The sequence below is a fragment of the Hipposideros armiger genome, unplaced genomic scaffold, assembly GCF_001890085.2.
Source record: "Hipposideros armiger isolate ML-2016 unplaced genomic scaffold, ASM189008v1 scaffold_488, whole genome shotgun sequence".
NCBI lineage: Eukaryota > Metazoa > Chordata > Mammalia > Chiroptera > Hipposideridae > Hipposideros > Hipposideros armiger.
This window is the reverse complement of record NW_017731838.1, coordinates 1,181,068-1,193,136: the sequence shown is the minus strand read 5'-3', so window position 1 is coordinate 1,193,136 and position 12,069 is coordinate 1,181,068. Positions and strand designations below refer to the sequence as shown.

The 12,069-nt window shown below is 38.9% G+C and overlaps 1 protein-coding gene across 1 annotated transcript in view; it reads right to left on the bottom strand.

The window, feature by feature from the left end:
* The window catches only part of CYP4V2 (cytochrome P450 family 4 subfamily V member 2), a 25,827-nt gene extending 18,973 nt beyond the window's left edge, over window positions 1-6,854 (bottom strand). The window contains exons 1-2 of the mRNA XM_019667240.1: window positions 6,606-6,854; window positions 1,237-1,349 (exon numbers count right to left, since the gene is read on the bottom strand). Coding sequence (XP_019522785.1) covers window positions 1,237-1,349; window positions 6,606-6,819 — 327 coding nt within the window. The 5' untranslated portion in view covers window positions 6,820-6,854. The remainder of the gene's footprint in view (window positions 1-1,236; window positions 1,350-6,605) is intronic.
* Between the last annotated feature and the right edge of the window lie 5,215 nt (window positions 6,855-12,069).

Genomic DNA, 12,069 nt, shown 5'->3' with positions numbered 1-12,069 from the left:
GTCCCGTGACTATATGTATATATAATTATAGTTGACACACATTATTATTCAACATCAGCTTCAGATATTTAAAAAAAGAAAAAAAAAAGACTTGTACTAGAGGTACACATTTGAATGTCTCCAGAATATAACTAAATTGGGAGCCATGGGTGTTATTAGGTCACATTTTGAGTCAAAGTGAAGTAGAAGGGATGAGCATATAGGACTAAGCACAAAATGCTTCCCAGGCTTCTGGCTCAAGCTCCCTACTCTGGGCAGATCTCTATCCATATGTACCAAGCCTCCATATTAAGTCAGCAGTGGCTGAAATCCTCTGTTTGGCCCTCTTACTATCTACTTTGGACCAGGATTCTGCTGTGGGGTACCAGAGAAACACCAATATTTTCACCACGATAATTAAACAAGACATATCCCAGCATAATTGCCCAGGAATTTTTCTTCTTAATTTTATTCCACGAAGGTCTGTTTATCCCATTTTTATTCCCTGACCCAAATCTTTTTCTCATCAAACCACGACATATTGTAGTTTGCCCAATGTCACAATAATAAGTAAACGGTATACCATTTTTTTTGAGGGGTAATTTCAATAGCATGGATTAACAATGTCTGACATATCAATATCAGATTAGCATTCTCTTTTAGGGAAATTACTTGGAATAATAAATGCATAATGGATATAATATGAGATTGAGCATTTTGAGGCAAACACTCACATTTGATTAGTCTTATATTTTTGGAATCGTAAAATAGTGCCTGGCCGATAACATGTGCTCACCTCATAGAAATATCTATTTATGGGCTGGCCGAGTGGCTCAGTTGGTTAAGAGCTCGCTCAAGAGTTTGAGCTCTGAGCAACAGCAGTTCGAGTCCCGGCCCGAGCTGAGCAGCCGCTGAGCTGCCAACAGATGGCAGGATGGCTCAGCTTGGAAAAAAAAAAAAGAAATATCTATTTATGGTTCTATAAAACTGTATCCTGCAGACTTTCCAAAAAGGGAGAACCTGATAAGAAACAATATATTGGGACCTGATAACAAATGGGTATAGATATCAAGAGGCTGCTACTCGCCCCAGGATTCAGATTATACCTGAAAAGCACCTACATAGCCTAAAATATTTAATGTAATGCTCAATGCACTGAATTCAATTAAATATAAGGACATATTCACTATATTTATTCTAATAAGTTCTCACACCATCAAATATGCAATGGAATATTGATATTTACCACAGACTCACCTCCACAACTTCTGCGTTATACATGGCCACTACTGGCACTGGCCCAAGCCAGAGTTTAAACAATGGCCTGTGTCGGTTTTCTTCAGTGTAAGAAATTAGCTGCTGAAAAAATTCTAGGAGAAAATATTTAATTTTAAGTAAGTTTCTTATTGTGTCTTTTGGGTGTTTTACTTTTTCACTTTGGGCGACTCAGTATCTCCCAGGTCTCTCAAATCTTAAAGGTAAAACACAAGGTCCCTATTTAATGATTTAATGAATGAATTATGAGAGCAATTTAATTTAATTATGAGTGAGATAGCACATATGAACCGACCTGGTTAACTGTGAAATGCCAAACACTGGGGATTCTTGTGGTGAGCCTTAACACGTGCCTTTCCCAAGAACACTGAAGCTGTTAAATTTCTCTGGATCTTGCCTCAGGCTACCCTTTATAAGTAGGAAAACCTGTCCTGTCTCTCCATCCCTGATAGATAGATGCTTCCCTTCCACTCTCTCCAAAACAATATTGAGGTTCCTCAAACAATTGAGAATAGAACTACCATATGATCCAGACATTCCTCTTCTGGGTATTTATCCAAAGAATATGAAAACACTAATTCAGAAAGATATACGAGTATATGCCCCATGTTCTTTGCAGCACTATTTAAATAGCCAAGATACGGAAGCAACCTAAGTGTCCATCAATAGGGGATTGGGTAAAGATGTGGAACATATATACAATGGAATATTATTCATTGTATATTCTTTTCTCTTTTGTTGTAAATTAATTGACCATATTTGCATGAGTTTATTTCTGGGCTCTCAATTCTGTTCCATTGATCAATGTGTATGTTTTTATGCTAATTCCATACTGTTTTCATTACTATAGCTTCATAATATAATTTAAAATTAGGACTTGTGATGTCTCCAGCTTTGTTCGTCTTTCTCAAGATTCCTTTGGCTATTCAGGGGTTTTTGTAGTTCCAAATAAATTTTAAGATTGCTTGTTCATTGTGTGTATGTGTGTATAAAATGCCATTGGAATTTTGATAAGGATGGCATTGAATCTGTAGATTGCTTTCAGTAGTATGGACATTTTAACAATGTTAATTCTTCCTATCCATGAGCACGGAATATCTTTCCATTTATTTGTGTCTTCTTTAATTTATTTCATCAATGTCTTATTGTTATCAGTATATAGATCTTACATCTTCTTGGTTAAATTTATTTCTAGGTATTTTATTCTTTGTGATTCAATTGTAAATGGGACTGTTTTCTCAAGTTCTCTTCCTGACAGTTCATTATTAGCATAAAGAAATGCAACTGATTTTGTACATTAATTATATATCCTGCAACTTTACTAAATTTGTTTATTAGTTTTAACACCTTTTTGGTGAAGTCTTTAGGATTTTCTACATGTACAATCATATCATCTGCAAAGGGAGAGTTTTACTTCTTCCTTTCTAATTTGGATGCATTTCTTTTTCTTGCCTAAATGCTCTGCTAAGATTTCTAATACTATGTTAAATAAAAGTAGTGAGAGTAGGCATCCTTATCTTGTTCCTGATCTTAGAGGAAAAACTTTCAACATCACTTCTATGGAATTCTTGCCCAAACTGCATAACCTAAACCTTATGAGAAAAACAACAGACAAACCCAAACTGAGAGACATTTTACAAAATACCTGACCAACACTCAGCAAAAGTATCACGGTCATGACAGACACAGAAAGACTGATCATAGTCTAAACGATCACAGATTAGAAAACACAAATATTGAGGAACATAACACAAGGAAACACAACTACTAAACGTCAGGTGAGATCTTCAATCGAATCCTGGAACAGGAAAGGAAAATTACTAAGGAAAGTTTTAAAATTCAAATAAGGGCTATCTCTTTGTTAGGAACATCACACAAATATTAACTTTCTGGCTTTGATAATTATACTAACTATATGAAATGTCACCATTAGAGAAGGTTGGGTAGATGGCATATGTGAACTTTCCTTGTACTATTTTTACAAATTTTCTAACATTATTTAAGTGAACAAAATTTTAAAAGTAAAGGGAGTTTTATTTTCCTGAAGGTAGAGAATAAGAAGTAAGCTGGAAGAATATTAAAAAAATATTTTGTTAGTTGGAGAAGAACACATGCACACAAATATATAAATAATAAGGCTTGTGTTTATATTTTCTTTGACATAGGGAAAAAAATCTTATAGCCGGGAGTTGGAATTTGGTTTGGAAATGTGACAAAAACGTGGAAGAACAATCATAGTGAATATAAGAAAGAATTATGGAACTAAAAGGAATTACTGAACAGCATTGAGGACAATGTAAGGATTACATAAGGAAATTTGGCAGCATGGCTGGAGTTGTGTTTTATAGGACAATAACACTAATAATGTGTGTGAGATCAGTGAATAACTTGGGTATGCTGGGACCACAGGAAGCTTCTGGGAGTGAAAAAAAGTCTGGGACTCGATGCAGCCAGGTTTAGAAGCCCTGGCCCTGTTTTATGGCTGGTCCTTGTGTTGAGTATGAGGAAATGGTGGCCATCAATCCCAATTACAATACTCAAGTAGTAAGGAAAACTTGGGAGTCAACACTTTCTATGTTGATATCTGTGAGGCCTCTATCTAGGGAATGCAGACTGGCATTAAGAGAGGTCCAATGATGACAAATCTCTCAGTCATGGAATACCATATTGGTGAGTGCCACCTGGGTGGAAACAGGACAGTAGCCAGGAACTGAAGGATTAGGACCCAGGGCCCAGACCTCAGACAAAAGACCTGGCAAAGATTAGACAGAGCCCAAGTAATTCAACGTGAGGTCAAAGGAAGGACTGGAGTCCTAGTTGGGGAACTGACTACACTTTAGGAAATGAGGCAGAAGCCTCATTACACTGCTTGCAAAATCTAGGCAGAGCGCAATAAAGAGAGGCAGGCTAGCTATGCCTCACCATAGTTAGATGAGAAGCACCATTATGAAAGTCACTAAATAAGTGAGGAAATTGTGCACAGTTTAGTAACTTGACCAATATCACAGGGCTAATAGAGGGTGGAATCTGGCTTTGTACCCAAGGTTATCTAGACCCAGAAATGTGCCATCTTAACCATTACATCATATGGCTTCAAAATGTTCTCCAGTCAAAACAATTAGGGAACTGCTGTGAAAAGAGCTTGGCCAAATCAACAGTATCAAAATAGCATGTGTCATGCTAATATACTGACTGCCTTGGTCTAAAACTTGGATCTGAAGATATCAGGTCCAATAGCAGGGAGCAGTTGGAGAAGGCAGGTGTTGACATATGGACTGGAAAAACAAGACATTAGAGTTTAAGAGTTTAGTTGGAAGTCAATTGCAATGCTCCAGGTGAGATTGCTGAGGCCAAACTTTGAATAGTAGCCACAAAATGAAAGTCACAACCTCTAGTATAAGAGACAAGGTTACTGAGAGCAGGGAATATATTTTAGAATGTTCTGATATCTCCAAGTTTGCTGAGCTCAATGCTGGGCACAAAGCCGGGCCTCAATAAATGTATGATTGACAACTAAAGAACTTTAATCAAGTTTCAGATAGTGATCTAGAAGCTGCATTAAATTTAATCTTTAAAACAACTCTGTAGGGCCGGCCGAGTGGCTCAGTTGGTTAAGAGCTCGCTCAAAAGTTTGAGCTCTGAGCAACAGCGGTTCGAGTCCAGCCCGAGCTGAGCAGCCGCTGAGCTGCCAACAGGTAGCAGGATGGCTCAGCTAAAAAAAAAAAAACAAAAAAAACAAAAAAAAACCAACTCTGTAATACAGTTTCCTTTTACAAGTAACGGGTAAAAAACTTTAACTTAGAGAGATTTAAACAACCTCTCAAACAACTTGGTTGCAAAGCTGGAAACTGAGCAAAGCTTTGTCTGATGCCAAAATCCAGTACTTGTTGATGGATTAAAAAGTCCCTTTATAAAAGACAGTATATTGTCATTCTCTTCACTCAGAAAATAACTCCAAGGAGAATTATTTTTAATAATCCAATCAACTCACAGTTTGTTTTTCAAACAGGTCTTATTCACCAGAAATTTCAATTCTTAGAAAAATCCATCGAAAGGATACGATGAGCCTTAAGTATATTGTTTCTTGCTGGGGGACCAGGGTGGGTCTATATTTCTATGCAATTATTTTTAATATATAAAGCCTTAAGGTAAAAGGGAAGATTACCTCTGCATTTAGTATTAGCCAAGATGATTTTTGCAAATGTAATTTTCATATCTAAACGTGTTGCTGCATCATTTATAACATGAGTCACATTGATGTTGGTTGGTGAAAAGTATTTGGATTTTTTCTGCCAGAAACATTTTCAGTATTTTGGTGACATTCTCCCATGAGGCCTCATCATAGTCCTATGAAGTTGAAATGATGTCAGTATTTTTATTTGGAGAAAGAGAAGTGGAAAAGAAATAATCCTTTAAGCTTTGGAGTTAATATTGAGCCTGTAAAACTACGATTAACAACCTGAGGGGAAATTGAATTCTGGTCCTTTTAAAACACATCATTTTAGGCAAATCTTTTCAGCTCTTGGTATCACAACTTATACACCCATGAAAGTGAAGTGCTAAGATCTAATTCACACTCCCTGATGGGGCATTGCAAATATCAGGTACTTTTGAGGCCTTTCTAACTTACAAAAGTGATTTTTTTCCCCATGAACAAAGCATATCACTTTATTCAAAAAATGACTTCAATAAAAAAATTCACTCTTTAATAAATAAGACTTTTGAAACTTGCCATATGAGTTTTAGGGAAGCCCCCGCCATCGTTAATTGTTATGTAACCTCCTTAAAATGGCTAAGGAATGAATAGTTGTGGTCAAGTCTTGTGATTGGGGGTGGGGAGTGGGGCGGAGTTCAAATGAATCTCTAGTCCCTTATTTGAGAGAGAAAGAGAGAGAAAGCTTTATGGTGTTTCTGCCCTTAAGGCTTTAATAGCAAAGGCAGAAGAAAAGACAGTGTTTTGAGATGGGAGCATCTCGGAATCGGGAAAAGGGGAAGAGAAAAAGCAGAAAGACAGGAGTTTAGAAATACTGTATTCTATAGTACACATAAAGAAAAAGTTCATATGGAACGGAGGTACTAGCAATTGTGTCAAGTGTCAAAAGGAAAACTGGATAGAATTGGGAAATCCATTCTCGAGGGGGTGATAGTCTCCTCTGTCTTAGCAGCCCGCACCTCAAGTCCTAGTGTAACAGGCTGATGAGGGCGAGGCGGCGGGTCGGGGTCTGGGCTCCGGCTCTGGCTCCGGGAGCAGCTCCTGCACGCCTAGGACTCGCTGCCAGGAGGGGCCGCGCGGGCTGGGAGCCCACCGGTCCTCGGGTTGGGATGCGGCGGGCCTGAGCGCGGTCCCTTACCTCTCGGGTCCGGCTTCAGGATCAACGAGTGTCCCACAAACGGGTAGGCGCCCCCGATGGTCGGCAGCGGCCTCATATGCAGCCATTTCTGCACATAGTTCGCCAGCATCTGCAGGAGGTTCAGGATTAGGGTGGCGCCCGCCAGGGAGGCCGCGCTCACCGCGCCCCAGAGCAGCAGCTTCTGCCCGAGGTGCACCAGCCACACAGCCATCATCGCGCCAGCAGTCCGTTTCGCACTCGGACAGAGACTAAAAGGACGGCAGCAGGGGCGGGGTGCTTGGGGCCGGAGGCGTGGTCTAGCCCTTGGAGTTCAAGTGTAGTGGTCCTGGGCGGAGTTCCCGGACTCCAGGAGGCGGGCGCGTCCTGGAGTGGGAAGAGGTATATCCCAGGCCTGTTCACTTCTTCTGCCGCTGGGCTAGGCACTAGCCTGGCCACCCACAAGCGGGACTTCCCGCTGCAGGGGCCGCTCTGCCCCTCGGGATTAGGTTGGAACCTCCCAGTCTCCGAGGAAAGCACCACAGGGGTCGGGAGCGGGTTTGTTATGGTGCAGGACAAAAGCCTACACAGTGCACACGGGGCTCCTTGTTTGGTTCAAGCAGAAAACGAAAGACCGGAAGACAGTTTCAGGGCTCTATAGAGTGTGCTGAAAGTAAAAGAAAGCAGTTAAGTGGAGTGGGGAGGAGGATGGGATGAAATTTAAGACAGCTTGGGGATGGAGAGGCGAGCTGGGGCCAGGGTGGGCTCATCTTCGGGTTACAGGACCCCGCTGCTGGGCACGGGAGAATTCCAGCTAAGGTGAGCTGTTTTAAAATTGAAATAAAGAGGCATCTGGTTTGAAAGTCAGCCTTTGACGTTACTTTTTTTCCCCTGGCTGGGTATCTAACCTCATGCTCCCTTGCGCAACCGCAACCCCAAGCAATAGTGTCTACTCAGCTGCGACTGGCTGCCTGAGGGAGGTGGGTTGCATCCTGACTTCCTTTCAGGGCCATTCAGAGCAGCTGTCCACTTTGATCTAGAGTAGCCTAGGGACACCAACCTCAGGGATACCTGTTAAAGTTTGCATCACGTCACTGATCGAGTCACGGGAGAGCTGAGTAATGTTGTTGTGATCCAAATGTTTTCCAAAAACACCCTGGAGACCAAGAAAAACCAGCACATAAGAGAACATCGGGGCGGGTAGGAGAGGATGAACGTCAAGGTCTCTGAAAGCGGTGGAGATAAGAGATGCTGGGAAAGGAGGGTTTGATAAAGAGACAGTAGTGATGGAGTGCTCTCAAAAGGAAACGATCACAGACCACTGAGAATGCGGAAGGAAAGTGGGAGGACAGTGAGAAGGATGCCCCTGACTACCGATTTCTCTCTTTTCTCCAGGCAGAGGGACCCCAATCCTGACTCTGGTTCTCCTTACAAAGGGGCTGGGCTAGGACTGTGCCTCTTCTAGTAGCAAGTCCCTAAGAAAAGAGCCAAGGAAGATGACATATTGAGAAATGCTCTGGATCGCTACTTTGCCGAATTAGATTTATTTTACTTGTGGATCTTGTATAGGTTGCCCACTGCCACTTGCAGGGCCTCTTAGATGTAGAGAAAAACATACCTAAGGCTTTTCTCCTACCAAATTTTGTTTTTTTCTTACGTTAACTTATGTACTGTCATGGGAAGAGGTTTGTGAGATATTAAGTGAATAAAAAATAAAACAAGTTTTATGTATTGCAGAACAGCATATAATGTAATGCCATCTTTGGGGGAAAATGTTTCTCTACAGCTAAGCTAATGTCTGGAAAGAAAACTACTGACCAACTTGATGGAGTGAGAATGGAGAAGAGCTTACACTTTTTATTTTATTCACTTTGATATTATTTAATCATTTTAAGACTTTTTAACAATGTATTAATTGAATACCTTTAAGTATACCTCACAGGGCATTAGTTTTGTTCTCTCTAAAGGTCAATTACCGCTATGAAAGAAAGTATGGGATTTGTCTATAGCCGACTCTCTGCTGGTCTCTGGACAAAACAAGGAATGTACAACCGCTGCTCTCAAGACTAGGAGGGGGAGAGGGAGGGGGAGGGGGAGGNAGGGGAGGGGGAGGGGAGTGTGCTGCAGGCAGCCACAAACGTGAGTAAAGAAGTGCTCCAAAACGGAGAAGGGTATGAAGAGTTCAAGAAGCTGTGTAGCCCCCCCCACACACCTGCTTGGAGCACAACATGGCTCAGTGGCCAGAGCTAGATAACATTCACAGGTAGCATGGAGCTAGCTTAATAGAAGTTGACTGCCAGGCTTAGAAGTTTCATCTGTGTTTTCAAGGCAATTTGTGGGTGAGGAAGAGGGCACTGATGGTCCTTTGGAAAGGGTCAACAAAATAAAAGCCTTGGTTCATTGTTTGCTGAGTCATCGTTCCCAGGTTTTCCTTGTTACCAGGTAGGATCTTTCTCATACTGCCTTGGAATGTCACAATTTCAGACTCAACCAGTCAGATGGCTAGGCATGCTTGAGAAACACTTGGGGACACCCGTCTCTCTTGGCAGCAAAGTACACAGTGTTGCACCTTAGATTGTCCTCCCTGGGATGTAATGATGTTCTGTATCGGAAACATGGCCTTGCCGATGTAGATAGATGTGAAGACTATCTATGTTTGTCACCACTTTGATTCTCAGTTTCATGAACTAATCCAACTGTGTAGGAAGGTATCTTCTAACTTTCTGGATTTCATTCTATATTGAAAGACAAATCCCTCCCCACTTGGAAGAACTTTGCTACTCTCCCCTGCTTGAAATAGGTGCTTCTGAAAATTAAAGTCATGGGCCAGAATGTGATTAAGCCACAGAAAGGCTTTGCAGATGTTTAAAATTTTGATTTCCTTAAATTTTCTATCACTTGGTATGATTTCCAATATGAAAAAGATATTTTCATTTAGATTATAAAAATAAATTCTGGCTGAATATAGAACTACATAATTTACATACTTACACATATCAGATCATCAGAGTAACAAGAAGCTTTGTCATGAAATTTGAATCACAGACACCAAAATCAGATAAAGTGCACATTCTTAAACATACAGTTTTATGGACAAACATCATCACTTCTATGTAATTCCCACCCAGGCCATACAACATAGCATGAAATCATATTGTACGTACTCTTTTGCATCTGTCTTCTTAAACTCAACATTATTTCTGTGAGATGAATCTATATTGCTGTGTGTGTGTATTTCCCTTATTTTTTCACAGTTGTATATTATTCCATTGTTTGGCTATACCACAATTTATTATCCATTTTATGACCAATGGTTGTTTCATATATATAATATTTCATTTCATATATATTTCATTTCATATATATCCTATTAATTCTGTCTATGGAGAATCCTAATATAACCATTTTATTAAATTGATTCCTATGTACTTGATGTTTTTTGAGGTATTATAAATTGTATTTTTATATTTTAGCATCTAATTGTTGTTAGTGTATAGAAATGCAAATGATTGCTATGTTGATCTTGTATTCAATGAACTTGCTAAAATCACATATTGATTTTTTAAGTGTATCTATAGGTTATTTTCAATTATCTACCTACATAATCATGTTTTGTGGTGGTTTTTTGTGAAGAATGAATTTTTTTTCTTTCTTCCCAATTCTTAAGACTATATTTTAATCTTACCCTATTGGGCTGGCTAGGATGTCCTGTATAATGATGAATAACCTTAGTGGTAGCAGAACATTTTTTGTATCGTTTCTGATTTCAGTGGGTATTGTTCAATATTTTACCATTTCAGTATGACGTTTGTTGTGGGGTTTTTTTTCCCCTAAATATCCATAATCAGATAATAGTTGTTCCCTTCTCTTTCTAGTTTACTAGGAAACTTTATAGTGAATGGATTTTTAGTAAATACTTTTTCTGCATCTATTGAGAAAATCATATATTTTTTTCCCTTGACAACATTTGTTGCATTGATTATTTTTCACATGGAAGACCAAGCTTGCATTTCTGAAATAAAACCAGATCTAATTTGGGTCGTATGCATTATCCATTTCATACCTGACTGATTGGATTTGTCACTGTCTTGCTTAGAAGTGTATTATCTGTGTTCAGAGACCAGGCTGGCCTATAATTTCCTTTTCTTTAAAAATGATATTCTTATCAGGTTTTATATCAAGGTTATGCTAGCCTTACAAAATGACTTTCTGTTGTCTTGCAAAAGTCTTCTTTATATTAGTGTTATTGATGCTATTTTTTTTTCTCCTTAAATAGGTATTTGCAAGGATTATCTATGGAAGTCATCAGGACTTGGAATTCTCTTTGTGAGAATTTTAATAATAGATTTAAGTCTTATAATAATGTAAATCCTTCCAGATTTCCTATATCTTCTTTGTCTGGTGATAAGTAATATTTTTCAAGGAGTTTAAACATTTCATCTAAATCATCAAATTAAATTAGTCATAGTATATAGGTTACATTTTGGTATCTATAGGGTCAGTAGTGATATGCCCATTTTTATCTCTGATATTCTTTTGTGCCTTCTTTCCTTTTTTTCTTGATCAGTCTTACTATCAATTTTATATATCTTTTCAAAAACCCAACTTTTACTATTGTTGATTATTTTCCCTCTGGTGTGCATTTATTTTGAATTTTTTTGATTTTTGTTCTTGTCTTTATAATTTCAGCTCTTTTACCTTCTTCGAGATTACTTTGCAATTCTTTTTCTCCTCACCCTCCTCTCCCCTCCCACTAGTAACCTCTATTCTACTTTCTGTGTCTATGAATTTTCAAGAAAGCCTTCCCTGGCTATCCTATCTAAAGTCACAGCCCTCTCTACTCTGTCACCTTGCTCTATTTTATGTTCTTCATAGCACTTATTGCTGTCTGACCTTATATTATGTTTCTATTGATTTGTTTCTAGGCTGTCTCCATTAGAATTTAAATTCTATTAGGGCAAAGAGTTTATCTTGTTCAGTCCAATGCTTACAACAGAACCTTAACACAAAGAAGGAGCTTGATAACTATTGGATGAAAAAATAAATCCATGATAATGACCACACAGGAATGTCATCTTCTAGGACAAAGGTTCAGTTGGATTATTCATAAATGAGGTAAAAACCCTCACATATATGGATATATATTTTGAATTCACTAGGAAAAGCTTGCTATGCAGTTAGAAACAAATTAATGAATAACTTGTGTATTAAAAACTGGAGAGATATTTACAGAAATTATATAAAAATTGGGAACCTAAAGAAGCTTTTATAAATGTAATGAATTTTTGAAAACCTTTTCAACGCTTTATATTTTATTAAAAATTAAAGATGTAAAAATCCTGAACAATGATCTGTAATCATAAGAAAGCAATGACATTAAAAATGTAATACCCAGGGCCAGCCGAGTGGCGCGATGGTTAAGAACTGGCTTGGGACGCCAGAGGGCCCCAGTTCGGATCCCACATATGAGGGCCAGTGACACTGCCCT